Below are 18,212 nucleotides of genomic sequence, written 5' to 3'. Positions count from 1 at the left end.
AATAAATCATAAGCCAGATTTAAGAATAAACACCAAATTGATCATTATCAGCTATACTCTTATTATAATCAAATAAACATTGTTTTTGTTGGCTTTGCATCTTAATTAGAAGCTATTTAATCCTTAATAGTTTGAACTATCTTAAATGTTTCTGAATTACATAAGTCTTTCAAACTTCGAAGCCAAGTGTAACCCACATTTTCTGGTAGAAACATCTCTGACTAAGGTAATAAGGTTTAAGTAATCTTAGGTCAGAGAAAGTTCTTCATACTTAATGCACCAAACAAAGAATGCATGAATATAACTCTTCTTTCTTGTCATGAAAATAAGGTGATTTTCTTTGAATCTAAAACTTTGTACACTGCTACATTCCTTTCTGTTTAGTATCTAAGCATGGTTGCCTTCTAAGTTTAAATCTTAATAATTATTGAATTACTTTGAAGGTCACACGGTGATAAAATTCTGCAGCAGAATAACAATCTCTGTTGAGGAAGGCCGTTGATCCAGTTATTAGAATAATGATATTTTTAGCTTTAATGCTGTGTTGCATTGTTCTATGTAAAGATGTTCAAAATAATAGAAGCTAATTTATAAAGTCCCATATTATAAATGTGAAATATATCTTGTTTTTATTTTGAAGTTCTTTGAACTGTTAAAAGGTTTTTTTTGTTGTTCTACCTCTGCATTTCAGTCTGTGGATAGACCCCTTCTCTCCTTTCATGAAGTTTTTTTTTGTGTTTGGGAGGAAGTAATTCTATTGGAAATTCAGTGGGAAGATCCCATAGGATTTGCAAATAGCTAATAAGTAATGTTCCAGTTAAATACTCTGCCCTTTACTTTGCCTTTTGCTTCTCTAATTGCAGGCTCCTATAACATTTTCTTAACTTGAGACTACAGCATTACAGAATAACTTATGTGATTTAGTTGTTATTTCTCTATAATATGAGTATTGAAATAAAATCTATGGTGTGTAAAATGTTCCACTTTGCATTGAACACTGCCTGGGACATAATCAGTAACTATTTGTTGAATAAATGAAAATTATAAGTTAGACACTAATTATTGATTTTCAGTTCTAGTTAAATACTTATTCAGTTTCTTTTATGTACATGACAGCTTGTTAGACACTAAACATTAAATTTTAAGGATATTAATCCTATTTCTTTTATTCTTTCATTCATATATTTATATTCATATATATTTGTGTGTTTGCTTTGTATTGGGCACACTATATTTTAGAAATTGGATTAATTTTCTCTCAAAATGATTTTCAAAAGAGCAGAGTAAATTTTTGGTTTCTTTTTCTTGAAATCAGATTATTTTGTGCACATTTGTTATGTAGTGCTTTTAGATTGAATAATGTTCAAGCTTTCCTTGAACAGCTAGACTTTTTCGAGTCCTATTGGGATGGGTAATGATTGAATGGAGTGGGAAAATAAAATTCAGTTTCATTTCTGTTTGAAGAAATCTTTTTTTTTACTCCATATTGAATTTAAGGAGTTCTAGACACGGAATGGCTTAATAAAGAAAACGTTGAGAAGAAAAGTGTGCCCCCCATATTTGGGGATACCTAGCCACTCTTACATTACAGGATCCAAGAGAGAGTATTTCCCTCAGGTATGCTCAAACAGCACAAGTTATAAGAAAATCTTAGTGCACACTCAATAGAATGCTCTGGCTTGAGTTAAACTTCAATATTATGCTAGGTTTAGTCTTTATAACTGAATTCCTTTAATATGAGTAATGTGCAGATGTTCCTAGGATATTTTTTAGCTAGAAATTACTGATCCTGTCTGGTTATTAGAATCACATAGAAGAGCTTTTTTCCCCTTGCTGATTTATTTTTACAGTGTTTATCAAATAATATACAAAGTTTATAAAATCAAACAGAACCAAAAAGCATATAACAGAAAGAAGTGTTGCCTGCTTAGCCTCCTCAATTCTTAATTCTATTTCTCAGAGATAACCATTTTTAATACTTTTTGCATTTGTTTTATATTTACTGCCATATTTTTACTTAAAGTCTTATACTGCTCCTGATATAAGCATTATTCATTTTTAATGGGCGTAGATTTAGTTCTCACAATATTATATTACATATTATTACACTTTTAATTCCTCCAAAATTGTTAGGTGTCCTTTTATGTACCCCTGGAGTGAAAAAGCCAAAACCTTTATTAGTAGCAACCTCTGTAGTAGCAAACTATTGTAATTGCCTGTTTAGTTACCTGTATCTCCTCATTCTTTCAACCTCTAATAAAAGCCACTTCTGTGGGATAAAAATGTTCCCTAAATCAAGGGAAAAGCCTTCTTCGAAATTGTAAGAGAAAACTGAAATAGCAAAGGAAGACCATCTTGAATGTCAAAAGCGAGAGTCAGATAGTTTTATGTTTTGCTGTCTCTTTCCTAGTTGGTGAAACTTTGGGGGTTGGATCTGGACTTGTTTGTCCACAGACAGATAATTTTGGAGGGTAGATCTGGACTTATTTGTCCACAATGACAAACATAAGTTCATCAAAAACAAGTACTGTTTGTTTCCTGTTAATTGTTGTATACTTTAGTGCCTGGCGTTTGACTTAATTTTGCGCAGAGATATTTTTATTGTTATTTAATTTAAGATTTCCAGCCTCATTGCTAGCCTTGCCTTTTTTGCTTCTGTGCTAATTATACCATACTATCAGTAAGTACATACTTTCCAGGCTCTCTGACTTTGTTCATGCTGTTTCTTATGTCTAGACCTTCATCATCTATCTGGAAAACTCACCTCATTCAAACTCATAGGTTATTGCTACGTTTGTCCCTGGCTAAACTGAGGCCCTCAGGGCCAGGACAGAGTCTTACTTAATAATCATAGCTCCACTTCCTAGCACAGTGCCTGGCCCAAGACTATGTGGATTGTTACTAAAATAAGTGTATATCAATGTATTGTTTCTGATTGTTGTTGTTTTGCAGTTATTTTCTTTTCACCACAAACAAGCATAATTTCAGTGTTTTGAAGTGCTTGGTATATACTAGATTCTTAACCCATTATTGTATTAATGACCATGTGGCAAACTCAGGAAGGTGAGACTACTTACTGTATCATTTATAGTGTGTTTGATCCATTCATCTATTGATCTTATTTTTTTCCTTCTGCAAATATTTTTCTTGCTAGTATGTTAACAATGAAAATAGTTATCGATCAAAAGGAATAAAAGAAAACAGAAGATTCTGTTTTGCTATGAATAATGTGTGGTGATTTTTATTTTCCAGAAACGAAATCCGGAAGTTCGACATGTAGATTTGGAGATATTGTAGGTTTGATGGAATGAATCACCTTGGAGGGAGCTTTGGAAACAAGTTTGTTGAGCCTACTCTGTCTCCCACACTGAAGAAGTCAACGCCATTCAGAAGCCCCCACCCTACCCTACTCACTCTTCTTTTTTTTTTTTTTTTTTGAGATGGAGGAAATATTTTATAGGCAATGCAGCAGTCCACAGAACTAAAACTAATGCTTCAACATATTACAAGTTGAATCAATTTGGAAATCATGTTTTTATGTTTTAGTGGGAACCATTTTAGTTTCTTAAATTGGTCATAATTTCTTTTTTTAGCCTGTCAGGGTATATTGTACCTTGCAATCATGTTTTCTTTCTTCACATTGATAAAGATAAGCAGCATCCATAGGATTATGATTCTTTATTTTGTTTCCATTGAAGATTTAACTCCATCAAAACCTACCAATCTTGAACATGCCGGCTAAATCTTGGTTTGTAGTTTTTAATCGTAACTTCATTTCAAAGTCTGTCTCCTTATAGAATGTGGAAAATATTTCTGCATACCTTGTAATTTTGCCCTGAGCTCTAAAAACACTTTCCTAACCTGTTTATCCATAAATGTTCCTTCCAGAATTGGCTTAGTTACTGAATTGAAGGAAGGCATTTCTGTACACTCTTTTTGGTCATAGTAGTTTCCATTTTATAAAATTTCTTATCTCTGCTTTGTTTTTCTCCTTGTTTAATTTTTCTTAATGGTAAAATAACCGTAGATGTTTCCATGGGCCAGTGTAATGACTAGCTTTTTGTTTTTGTTTTTTAACTGGCTTCAGTGCCGTGTGTATTTACTAGGAAATAATGCATTTATAAGTATTTTGACATTCTGTAAAGTGGACTAGGAATATTTATAATTTTACAGACAAGACAGCATTTTATTTTTAATTTATTTAAAAAGAAGCACTACTTATATAAATCTGAACTTTGGGATAGTTCTTGCTTTAAGAGAAAGAAAAGTAAATCTCTTACGCAGAAGTTTGTGGCCATTGACTTTATATGGTATCTTAGTCAGTAGTGTATCTATAACCAGTTTTGTTCAGTTAGCAATGGGCATTTAGTATAATATATGGCTATAACATGTAAGTAGTTTTCTAATGATCATAGGTGGAAAAACATTCAATTCGGTAATTGAAAATTTAGTACAAAACTACAGTTCTGTCTCCATTTATCAAAACAAATCATATGTACTTTAAATTGTTCAGGTAGCAATGAGCATTGTCTGCAAAGAGTGGAAGCTGGGTGAACTCTTTGCTGGATAATTAAGTGCTTGACATAAGGATGTGTGTGAGGTCAGTGTCTAAAAACGTACTGAGATTGAAGTTTATGTATTACAGCAAATTGTAATGCTGGAACCAAAAGTTAATATTTGGTGAAAGGGTTTGTAATGGTAATTTTTGATCAAGAAATATCATTTGCAGGAAAATTGTGAAAACTTACGTTGGAGTACATCTTTTTTTTTACCATTACAGAGCATTTTGCATGCTGTATGTTTTAATTGAAATAACATTCCAGTTTTATTTTTTAAGATATAAAATTGTTTTATATATATGTGTGTGTGTATATGTATAATTTGATTCATATAAGGTTTTGAATTCTTTACTCCTTTTTCTGAAACTTTTTTACTCATTATAATTTACTCTATACTTTCTATGTTCTTCCTCCCTTCCTTTTCCCACCTGCCATTTATTATTCCATGTCACAGCCCTATGGGAAGGTACCAAATTATATCCAGTTCCCTCTTATTAAAATTACTTGAAAAATTTTGTATAGCTGGACAAGAATAATTAACTCATTTAAAAATATCTCAAAGATGGTGTGCAGAAATTATTCCAAATGATAGTGTGGTGAGTTTTTTTTTAGGATTCCCTAAAAGAAATCAATTTCTGATATTTCTGTGAGTTTTCTAATCTAATTTCATTGAGGTCATACTTAAATAATAATTGAAGGCTTATGTTTCTGTCTTTTATTTCTAGTTCTGTTCTGCACCTGATATTTCAGAGTTTAAGCAAAATTTGACGTAAAGAAGTACAGCATATCAAGCAATTTGAATATTTCTGTGGAATCAGGAAATGTGTGACATCTCTGGTCCATGTATTTTTTCCTTTTAAACTAGAGTCAAATTTGAATTTTAGAACCAGGAAATTTGGGCCTCTTTCTTTAAAAATAAGATAATATATAGTTCTTTAGGTTTCTTATTTTTTTCAAATTAGTACTTTCAGTCTTGCCCTTTTAACATTTGAATAAACATATAAATTTTAATATTTTCAAGGACAGTAGCTTCTGTAGTAGAATAATTGCAAAAGTAATGTTGGGCAAAGAAGAGGTTGAGGGGTGGAGACCTACTTTTAAGTGGACTATGTTGCTGGCCAGTAGTGTACAATTCCAAAGAGGGAGATTCCTGAACATGTAGTGGAAATAGTGAGATAGGATCAGATTGGAAAATTTCCACCACCACCTGCACCCGCCCCCAAAAAGTAATCTTTGCATACATTATCCTACACACACACCAAATAACCCAGAATAACAAAATGGCATAAGAATTGAATTTGGGATATATGACTTTAGTGTTACCTTAATTATCCCATACTCTGGATAATGCTTTTGCTAAAATTATACCATCTAAAGGAATTGGTTTAAATTTTAAATCTGAGAACTTTTTGAAGTCGAATGCTGAGAACTACAGAATATTACACAGGCATTTGTAATTTATACTATCTTGCTCAGGTTGCATTTGTTGAGCTTTGGCATTTCTTTTAAATGTGATGACCCCCAATTTGCCAAACTGTCAGAAGTCAGTGAAGCAAAGAATTGAAGGCAAAATGATTATTTAAAGATTGTTGCCCCTAAAGCCCTCATCCCTGTCTCTGAAATGGAACTTTGGAAGGCATTTATATAGAGAATTGGTCTGGAAGTCATTATATTTGCATTCAAGTTTACTAGCATTCCTAGACTTGGTTTTCTGAAATAAGAAAATGTTTGTTCTTAGATTGTATTTCAACTGTCTGATTTTGCTTTGAGATTAAGATGGTCCCGATCAATCAGAATGCCTTTTTTTTTCTTTAATAAATGTCATATGTAAATGAGAGCAGTTCACTTATTAGTTTGGGGTCCCGCCCCCAATACATTAATGTTTTTTTGAACATAAATTCTTCTTTACCTCATGTGTTAAGAACTAAACAGTGTCATTGGATACTTAAATTCATACCTATGTTTTTGGACAGAATTTATTATTCATTGAATATACTTGTTTGTAAGTTTCTTGATGTTACAAACCAAAATATGACAACTTTTAATCATTTTATAATCAGATTTTAAAGAGAACTATTATTAAATACTGTTAGAATGTCATATGTTTGGTGAAGCACAAATCTAAAAAGTTATATCCTTTAGTGATAGATGTTACATTTTGATAAAACTAGATTTCTTTTGAGATGTGTCTATATACTATATTTAGATTTAAAAAATTGTAAAACATGAAAATTCCAAAAGCTACATCCTAGAACAAGCCTGTTCTGGAATCCAAGTTGAATTCTATACAAATTCTGTAGGAATTCCAGTTTTGTTTTGTTTCGTTCTTCATAAGAAACTAAACCAGAGTGATCAGCTGTTTTGAGAGGGTATGGTTCCACAAATCAAAATGTATTAAAAATAGAAGCACTATAGTTTAGAATTTGCCTAGCAAAATACAGAATTGTGTTTTTGTTTTTTAAGGGCTTATAGAAGTTTAAAAATATACTTTAAAGTAAAAATATACCGGTTTGTATTATGATAGCTATCAACAGAATAATTTGAGTTGTTTATACCAGGTACCATTTTACATATTTTAACCCATTTAATTATTAATATATTAATCCTTACAAAAAACCAGTGAAGTAGGGATTATTCACATTTTTGCAGATGAGGTAACAGATACACTAGATATATAATGTGTCTGAGGATATTCAGCTGGTATGGGACAGAGTCGAGATTTGAAATCGTATAGTCTGGATCTCAGCAAGTGTCACTCTGCATAGCAGAAGAGCCCAAGAAAAGTAACACTTTATAGAAAGTAGAAATAAAATGTTCATTGTTATAAGCCTCCTCTCACAACCACATCAAAATTCAGTAGTCGGAATAACTAGCCGGATCTAATGTGAACTGCTTGGGAAAAAGGGATAGTGGGATGGGATTGGGGTGGGACATTGATTATATGGAAACCAAGGAATTGTCTGTCACTTCCCAGATTTATTTTTATGTGTTAGTTACAGGCTCCCTGAGAGACATATGCAAAGGATAATATTTAGCATAACTGTCAGTCATTTACTTGAATCACACAAGAAAGACATTTAGGGAAAGGTTTGGAAATTAGCATTAATCGAAAATTTTAAAAATATTTTAAAATTGTATTTGACCCCTAGTTACCAATTTACTTTCTCCAGAGGCAACTAATGTTATAACCTTGTGATGTATTCTTATAGCTATTTGATGTATATATGCACATAGGTGTATACACACACACACACACACACACACACACACACACATCGGCTTATAGTATATGTTCTGTACAGATGGTAAAATATATATACATTAATGGATCGTCTTATAATTTAAAAAGTAACAGGCAGTTTTCAGTTTTGTGTACAGTGAAAATTTTTATATCACGAAGGTATATTTAACAGTGTAATGCTTTGCTTTACGGTATGGTAACCACCTGTGACATGGGTTTATTTACATTTAAATTAAAGGAAAAGAGGCCCCAATCAAGATGGAGGATTAGGTAAATGCTATACTGGTCTCACAACCACATCAAAATTACAACTCAACTACAGAACAACCATTATTGAGAGTCTCCTGAAGTCTAACTGAAGTTCATCCTAATAAGGACACACAGAAGCCACCTCCAGACTGGTAGGAGGAGTGGAGACTCAAACGGACATCCATGTGAGAATTGAGAGGGCTCTCTCAGCTGCAGAGATTCCCCCCACTGAGGAACGAAAGGTCCCAGCCACACACCAGAATCCCCAGCTCAGGGTTCCATTACTGAAAAGTCTACAACTTCTGACCGTGAAAACCAGCAGATTGTGGCTGAGAGAGAAGGCCTATGGAGTCCTAGGTGTTCCTCTAAGGGGCTTGTGTGTAGAGTTACTGATGGACTCACTCGCTCTGAGCTCCAGCGCTGGGGCAGCAGCTTGGAAGATGACAGAGGCATGTCGGGAAGAACTGAATCATCTGGCTTCAGAGCAAGGGCTGGAAGGGCAGTTTTGTCCTAGACAGAAGTGCTGGCAGAAGCCATTGTTCTTTGTTGAGCCCTCCCACCCAGCAAACATAATTGTGGCACCATGTCTTAAGTCTCCTTCAACCTGGCTAACACCATATGATTCCCTGAGACCCAACCTCACCCAACTATCAGGTCCCCTCAAGCCGTGTCCAGTGACTTTTATATGCAGCCTGTCTTGGCTCATGCTGCAGGCTTTCCTAAAATCTTTCAAAGGTTCACCAACCCCAAACAAGCAGCATCTGGCCTCAGCTTGCCTCATGCATCTTGCTAAGCAGCTCCAAGCCTGACACTAGTGGTAGCCAGCCTGCCTCACTTCACAGCCTAACCTCTCCCAGGAACCTCTAAGCCTGGCACAAGTGGTAACCATCTGCTACTCTGTAGCTCATGCCAAGTGGCTCTGGCTAGGGGACAGGCAGCAGCTGACTGGCCTATACTGGAGCCCCACCTAAGAGGCTCCAGAACCAACACACCCTGTGGCCAGCGTCAGACCACACCAAAGCACCACACAACCACCTCAATAAACACACCCAAGGGTGGACTTGACAGGCACCAGCGCTCAGGTAAAGTGAATTCTACACTGATCAGTCTGCACAACAGCTCTTCCACTATCGTCACAGTCAGTCCTCACAACCAATGAGTCTGAGGGCAAATCCTTCCCACTTGATGTGCCAACAGCAATCAAAGCTCAGAACAATGCACACAACCCACTCAAGGGACATACCTGGATCACCCAGCTTAGGTGATCAGAGAGATTGCACCAATGGGTCCCATAGGACACCTACTACATAAGACCACTCTACTAAGATCAGGAGATACAGCAGCTCTACCTAACACAGAAACCAGCAAGGCAGCCACAATGAGACAAACATGTCCCAAGTGAAAGAACAGAACAAATCTTCAGAAAAGAACTAAACAAAATGGAGACAATCTGCCAGATGCAGAGTTCAAAACACTGGTCATAGGGATGCTCAGTGATTTCACTGAGAACTTTGACGAAGAGGAAACATTAAAAAAGAGATAGAAAACTTTTTAAAAACCAGAAATGAAGATACTGTAACAAATGAACATTAGTGGGAATCAATAGTAGATCACATGAAGCAGAGGACTGAATCAGCAATTTGGAAGAAAAGGAAGAGAAAACACCCAATCAGAACAGCAACAAGAACATCCAAAAAGAAAACGTTTTAAGAGGCCTCTGAGACAACATCAAGTATAACAAAATTTGCATCATAGAGGTACCAGTAGGAGATGAGAGAACAAGGAATGAAAAACCAGTTTGAAGAACTAATGACAGAAAACATTCCTAAACTAGCGAAGGAAATAGTTATCCAAGCCCAGGAAGTGCAGAGTCCCAAACAACCCAAAGAGGCCTACACCAAAAATATAATTAAAATGCCAAATTTAAAGAGAAAGAGAATCTCAAAAACAGCGAGAGAAGCAGTTACCTACAAGGGAACTCCCATAAGTCTGGCAGCGGATATTTCAATAGAAACTTTGCAGGCAAGATGAATTGGCACAAAATATTCAAAGTGATGGAAAACAAGGACCTACAACCAGGATTACTCAGCAAAGCTATCGTTTACCATCAAAGGATAGATAGAGCTTCCCAGATAAGAAAAAGCTAAAGGAGTTCATCACCACTAAACTACTATTACAAGAAATGTTAAAGGGATTTCTAGAAGAAAAAGAGAAGGAAAAGAAAAACAAGGAGATAAATATAAATAATAAAATGGCAATAACTATATATCTATCATAATTACTTTAAATGTAAATGGATTAAATAATCAAAAAACAGTGAGTTGACATCAGAAACATGGCCAAATGAGAGATGTCACCAGATCTCTCCCCTTGAAACAATAATAAGCTGAACATCAAAACACAATAAAATAATAGCTAAACTGCACACCACCACTTCTGAGCACGCGGTCTGTGCATAAGAGCTACTACAGGTCAGAACTGAGAAGAACAAACCGCCTCTTGCAGCCGGAGCTTCCTGCAGGAGGAGGGGGAGAGGAGAAAGTGCAACGGGTTCTCTGAACAACCCTGTCTGGTAGAGCTGTGAGTTCCATGCAGTCAGCAGCAGTGCCCAGGGATCAGGGGAGAAAGCAGAGAAGTGGGGATGACAGAGAAACAGCAGTTGATTTTTACCAGGTGCGGCTGCAAAATGTGAAGCTGAGCTAAAGCCCCCATCCCCTAACCAAGAAGACCCCTCCCCACATATCATCCAAGATTGAACACCATGGAGCCCTAGGGGAATCCGAGCAAACACTACTAAAACTGTTGCTAACACTGATGGACTAATACTGAGAGTAGCGACTGTGACTGTGACTGTGATTGAATATATATATATTCTATATATATATATATTCAGGCTAAGGAAAGACTTTTATATAATAAATCTGCTTTTTTAAAAAGCAGAATATGCTTCCATTAAAGCCTAGGTGGAGAAATAGTCCACTAAACACCATAAACAACTAAGATGACAAGGTAGCTCAGAAAGAGATAAAAATCTCTAGAAAATAAGCTTACAGACATAAAAATATGTGACTTAAATGGCAGAGAATTCAGGATGGAACTTCTGAAAAACTCAGTGAGATCTGAAACAAATTATATCAACAATCTCAAGAATGGAAAAAACAACAGAACTAAAGGGAGAAACAGACCAAAACACTATCATAGTGGGAGACCGAAATACCCCACTGTAGGATATGGATAGATCATCCAAACAAAATCAATAAGAAAATAACATCCTTAAATGACACATTAGACCAACTGGAAATAATTGACATATACAGCCTTCCATCCCCAAAACAACTGCTTATACATTCTTCTCTAGTGCACATGGAACATTCTCAAGAATTGACCACATTCTGAGACACAGAAATAGCCTCAACAAATATGAGAGGGTTGAAATCAAACCAACCATATTCTCTGATCATAATGCTTTGAAACTAGAGATCAACTGCAAAAAGAAATCAGGAAGAACCACGAATACCTGGAGATTAAACAACATGCTACTGAAGAATAACTGGGTCAGAGAAGAAATAAAAAGAGAGATCAAGAGATACACAGAAATAAATGATAATGATAGTACAATATATTAAAACTTTTGGGATAGGGCAAAAGCAGTCATAAGAAGAAAGTTCATATCATTACAGGTCTATCTCTAAAAACAAGAATGAGCCCAAATAAACAACCTAATGCTTTATCTTAAAAGAACTAGAAAAGGAAGAACAAATGAAGCTTAAAGGCAGCAGAAGGAAAGAAATCATCAAAGTTAGAGAAGAAATAAATGAAATTGAAAACACACACACACACACACAAACAATAGAAAAAATAAATGTAACAAAGAGCTCTTTGGTTCTTTGAGAAGATTAATAAAATTGACAAATCCCTGGCTAGACTCACTAAAGAAAAAAGAGACAGGACACAAATAAACAAAATCAGGGAAGAAAGAGGGGAAATTACAACTGACATCACAGAAATACAAAGGATCATGCAAGAATACTATGAAAAAGTATATAACACCAAATTTAATAACCTAGAAGAAATGGACCAGTACTTAGAAAAATACAATCTTCCTAGACTGAATGAAGAAGATCTGAAAAATCTAAATGGATTGATCAGCAGTATGAAAATTGAAACAATCATCAAAAACCTACCAAAAAGTAAAAGTCCAGGACCAGATGGCTTCACCAGTGAATTCTACCAAACATTCAAAGAAGATTTAGTACATATTCTCCTCAAACTCTTCCAAATAATTGAAAAGGAGGCAATACTTCCCAGCTCATTTTATGAGGCCAATATTACTCTGATACCCAAACCTGGTAAAGATAACACACACACAAAAAACTATAGACCAGGATCTCTCATGAACACAGATGCAAAAATCCTAAATAAGATACTAGCAAACTGAATACAGCAACATACTAAAAAGATTATACACCACGAGTTAAGTGGGCTTCATCCATAGGGCACAGGGATAGTTCAACATATGTAAATCAATTAATGTGATACACCACCTAAACAAAGTAAAAAATAAGTATCATATGATCATATCAATAGATGCAGAAAAAGCCTTCAACAAAATACAGCATCCATTTATGATCAAAGCACTTAACAAAATTGATATAGAAGGAAAATACCTTAACATAATAAAGACCATATATGACAAACCCTCAGCTAACATTATACTTAATGATGAAAAATGAAAACCCTTCCCTCTAAGATCAGGAACAAGGCAAAGCTGTTCACTATCACCACTCTTATTCAATATAACATTGGAGGTCCTAACAGGTGCAATCAGGAAAGAGAAAGATTTAAAAGGTATCCAAATAGGAAACGAAGAAGTTAAACTGTCACTATTTGCAGATGACATGATCTTTATTGAAAACCCTAAAGACTTCACAAAAACACTACTAGAAACAATAAGCAAATACAGTAAAGTTTCTGGATACAAAATCAATGTTAAAAAACCCATATCATTCCTACACTCTACTAATGAAGTGTCAGAAAAAGAAGTGGAAAAAATAATTTATTTTATGATTGCAACAAAAACAGTAAAACATCTGGGAATAAATCTAATGAAACATGATTTATATAATGAAAAGGACTTATATAATGAAAACTACAAGACCCTACAAAGAAATGGAACGATATTCTGTGCTCTTGAATTGGAAGAATCAACATAGCTAAAATGACCTTATTACCTATAGCATTATACAGATTTAATGCAATTTTGATCAATACCCCATTGGCATTTTTTAAAGAAATAGAACAAAAAAAAAAATCATTAGATTTGTATGAAAACACAAGACCCCGAGTTGCCACAGCCATTCTAAGAAAAAAGAACAAGGCTGGAGGCATCACTCTGCCAGACTTCAAATTATACAACAAAGCAACAATAATGAAAACAGCATGGTATTGGCAGAAAAACAGACACACAGACCAGTGGAACAGAATCGAGAGTCCAGTGAACCCACGTGTATATGAGCAAATAATTTTCAACAAAAAAGCCAAAAACATATAGTGGAGAAAGGAAAGCCTCTTCAATAAGCGATGCTGGGAAAACTGGAAAGCCACTTGCAAAAGAATGAAACTAGACTGTTGTCTATCACCACACACCAAAATTAACTCAAAATGGATTAAGGACCTGAATATAGACCCTAAACAATTAATTGTACAGAAGAAAACAGGAATCAAACTCATGGACCTTGGACTTAAAGAAGATTTTATGAATTTGACCTCAGAAGAAAGTGAAGTAAAAACAAAAATAAATGAATGGGACTACACCAAACTAAAAATCTTCTGCTCAGCAGAATAAAGTGTCAACAAGGCAAAGAGACAACCATTTGAATGAGAAAATATATGCCTCTGTAAAATATGCAAGCAATGCCTCCGATAAGGGTCTAATATCCAAAATATATAAAGAACTCATACAACTCAATAACAACAAAGAAACAAACCATCCAATCAAAAAAATGGGCAGAGGACCTGAACAGACATTTCTGCCAAGAAGACATACAAATGGCCAACAAACATGAAAAGAAACATCACTAGCTATTAGGTAATTGCAAATCCAAACCACAATGAAATACCACCTCACACCTGTCAGAATAGCTGTTACCAACAGGACAAGTACTAACAAATGTTGGAGAGGATGCGTTGAAAAAAGGAACCTTCATACAACTGCTGGTGGGACTGCAGATTGGTACAGCCGGTATGGAAAACAATACGGAGTTTCTTCAAAAAACTAAGAATTGATCTACCATATGATCCAGCAATCCCTCTACTGGGCATTTACCCCAGAGACTTGAAAATCCATATCCAAAAAGATATTTGCACACAAATGTTCATAGAAGCATTATTCACAGTAGCCAGGACATGGAAGCGACCAAAGTGTCCTACAATAGATGATTGGCTAAAGAAGCTGTGGTGTGTGTATATATATATTTATATATTTATATATATATTTATATGTGTGTGTGTGTATATACATACATACAACGGAATATCACTCAGCCATAAGAAGAGATGAAATACTGCCATTTGTGACAACACGGATGGACCTCGAGATAATCATGCTAAGCGAAATAAGCCAGACAGAAAAAGTTGAAAGTCACATGATATCGCTTATATGTGGGATATAAATCTAAAAGCAACAAACTAACAGGACAAACCAACAGAGACTTATGGACATGGCGTATAGACTAGTGGTTACCAGAGGGTAGTGGGTAGGGTTGGAGGTGGGGAGGTAAAAGGGTAAAAGAAGTCAAATATGTGACAGAAGAAATGTAACAATGGGTGGTGAACACCCAATGTAACATATATATGTCTTACTGTTGAATTGTTCACCTGAAACTTATTGGATTTTGTTAACCAATGTCGCCGTAACAAAAATAAATTAAAGAAAACTATTAGAGGATATAACGAAAAGTTTCCTTTATTTTAAAAAAAAAAGTAAAAATGTATTGTATTATGTGGTATATATATCAAATGTAGAATTGATAACAATAGCACAAATACTAGCAGGGAAGTAATGTACTCTTATGAGGTTCTTGTATCTGCATTGGTATGATCTTTCTTGAAGACAGATTGTAATAAATTGAAAATATATACTCTATCCCGTAAAGCAACCACTGAAAAAAAAAAAGTGATACAACTAATAAGACCACAAAAAATATAAAATGTAATCAAAAATATAAAATCCAAAAAAGAGGAAAAAAAAAAAATAAGGGATGGGAGATATAGAAAACCAATAGCAATATGGTAGGATTAAAGTAAATCGCATCAATCGAAGTTAATGTATAATGATCTAAATGCTGCAATTAAAAGGCAGAGATTGTTAGATTAGGTAAAAAATGAGACTCAACTCTATGATGCCTATAAGAAATGCACTGTAATTATGAAGATTCTAGCGGGTAAGCATAATAGGACAAAATGAGCTATACCATGCCAATACCACTCAAAAGAAAGGTGGAATAGATTAATCAATAGATTAATTAATTAATATCAGACAAAGTAGATTTCAGAATAAAAACTATTACCAGGGATAAAAGTTTTTCATAATGATAAAGGGGCTAAATCTTCAAGAGGTCAAAACGATCCCAAGTATTTATGTATCTAAAAATAGAGCTTCAAAATACATAAAGCAAAAATTGATAGAGCAGAAAGGACAAATAGATAAATCCACACAACAGCCCTCTCTCAATAGTCAATAGAAGTAGACCAAAAAGTCAGTTAGTATATAGATGTGAATAACATATCAACTAGCTTGACCTATTTGATGTGTATAGTACAAGTATAAGAATTAAACAAATGCACATTCTTTTGAAGGGCACTAAAAATATTTACCAACAAATACCGTATGCTTAGTCGTAAAACATGTGTCAATAAAGTTAAAAGGATTTAAATCATACAAAGTATGTCATTTGACCAAAATGGAATTGAATTAAAACCTATGAAATATAGAATTAAAATATATGACAGCACAAAGAACAGGAAGGGAGAAATGCATTGTTGTAAGATTCTTACACTATTCATGAAGTCGCATGACTTTATTTCAAGGCTAACTATGATAAATTAAAGATTTATATTGTAAATCACAGAGCAACCACTAAAACACACACACATGCACACACAAAGAAGTTTATAGCTAATAAGCCAACAGTGGAGATACAATGAAATCAAATATTCAGCTAATTCAAAACAAGGCAGTAAAGAAAGAACAAAGAAAACATGAGACAAAAACCAGCAAGATGGTAGCTTTAATTCTTATATTAACTTGAAGAGGTAAATGCCATTTTACAGATTAGAAAACTGAGACTAAGAGAGAGCTTTATGTCCTCCTCCCCCCACTTCCATCCCTGATCTACGGATGTTGTGTTTCCCCCAAAGAACTGGATCTGTGAAGGTGGGACATCTCCTCCCACCCGGAGCCTGGCACACCTGGAGGCCTGGCACACCCACCTGAGGTATGGACTGTGGCTCCACTGGGGCGTGAACCCAGGACTTTTTGTGTGTAAAGTGGATGTGCTAACCACTACTCTACAGAACCACCCCTCAGAGAGCTTTAAATAACTTGTCCAACATAACATATCCAGTATATACCGAGGTTGGGATTTCAACTCAGATTCCATAAGTCTTCCCAAGGTCTGTGCAATTTATTTAATACCAGTGTGTTGTAGTAGTATGTGTGTATGAATTCTTGTATGTGTAGAATAATTTGGAGAATACAACCTATGTCTTTGTTAGTTGTGCATATGATTGACATTTAAATTTCTGCTTGCCTGTGTAACTAAAATTTCCAAATTACAGTGAAGTTACACAATTATTTTTTGAGTGTTTTCCCACCTATCTTCACTCTTCCTCACAGTCGAGGAAATTCTCTACAGTTGAGGAAGTGGGATGAGATGGTGTGAGCGACCAGAAACAGTGCTGTATGGCATTGTCTCACTGACCCCAGTGGGAACAACCCAAGTCATTTCCCACCAGTCTTTTCAAAGTCTTTAACTTTTTTGCTCTGTTTATCATCCATGTATATGAGCACAGTACACTAACATGTTAAAAGAAAATTTGGAGCTCCGTCAAATATGCTGGTTTCTGTGCTAGGTAAAAGATATAAAAAGGTGAAAAAATTAATTATGTTTCCTGACATCACAGAGCAGAAATGTTTCATGAGACATAAAGACTTTGTACAAAAAATCACACATATATAATTATAAAAACATTGCAAGTGCTATGAAAGCAACAGGATGACCCATTCTGAGTAATTCAAGGATAAATAAGAACTCCCTCGCCTCCTCTGAGAATCATTACAAGGTTGCTTGCTTCCTTCTAAATTTCCAGGATATTTCTGTGGCTACTCACTGTTATCTACAAATTCAATGTAAATAGCCATTTTCATCTTTTATCAACATATTGAAGACTTTGAAACTACCACAAGGCCACCAAGCTAAAAGTTGACAATAGATAGTATGGTTTAGTAATAAAATGATTCTTTCAACTTCAGTATATTTGACCCAAGTGATTTATTTTTCACAAAGTATTTATAGTGCCTGAAGTAATTTTGAAAGTTATCCATCCTTTCTGCTGTACTAGAAGAATGATGGTTTTTAAGAATAAAATTTAACTATGACTTCAGAAGAAAACTCACTTCCAGTGCACCATTTAATAGCAGGTGTAGATGATTTAGTAAAAGCTGTAAGATAAGCTATAAGCTATATAACCTACGGAGTATAAGGGGTGCACCCAGATCCTACTGCATTCATTATAATCTGTGTCCTGGGAGAAACTGAGTCAGGCATGGTACTTGGAAGAGCCTACTTGCCTGTGTCAAGATCAGCTCTTGCAGAGGCTATTTCCGATTCTCTCCAACCAGAGCCCACTGGTTGGAGCCCATTGACAACTTCAGCTGGTGTGACATGTGCCCATTGTCATTTTGACAAGATCACAGTATTCTTCCTCCATATCCCATCTTTTTCCCGGTGATAGGGAATTGGATACCCAAGGGCAGGGCACAGGATTGACCACTTCCATAGTGCCTAACAAAGGCTGAACACTCAATAAATGCTTAAAAAAGAAAAAAAAAAAGAAAAATAAATATAAAATAAAATGGGTGTTTGGTTTCAGATAGCTCAAAA

The 18,212-nt window shown here is 35.0% G+C and overlaps 1 protein-coding gene across 2 annotated transcripts in view; it reads left to right on the top strand.

The window, feature by feature from the left end:
- Positions 1-6,394, top strand: part of SLC30A9 (solute carrier family 30 member 9) — a 73,382-nt gene extending 66,988 nt beyond the window's left edge. For both annotated transcript variants that reach the window (XM_016160747.2, XM_016160746.2), the window contains one exon: positions 3,253-6,394. In XM_016160747.2, coding sequence (XP_016016233.2) covers positions 3,253-3,297 — 45 coding nt within the window. In that variant the 3' untranslated portion in view covers positions 3,298-6,394. The remainder of the gene's footprint in view (positions 1-3,252) is intronic.
- Positions 6,395-18,212: the final 11,818 nt, after the last annotated feature.

The sequence above is a fragment of the Rousettus aegyptiacus genome, unplaced genomic scaffold (assembly GCF_014176215.1).
Source record: "Rousettus aegyptiacus isolate mRouAeg1 unplaced genomic scaffold, mRouAeg1.p scaffold_m13_p_10, whole genome shotgun sequence".
Classification (NCBI taxonomy): Eukaryota; Metazoa; Chordata; class Mammalia; order Chiroptera; family Pteropodidae; genus Rousettus; species Rousettus aegyptiacus.
Note: the sequence above shows the minus strand (reverse complement) of the source record. Positions and strands in the feature narration are given on the sequence as shown.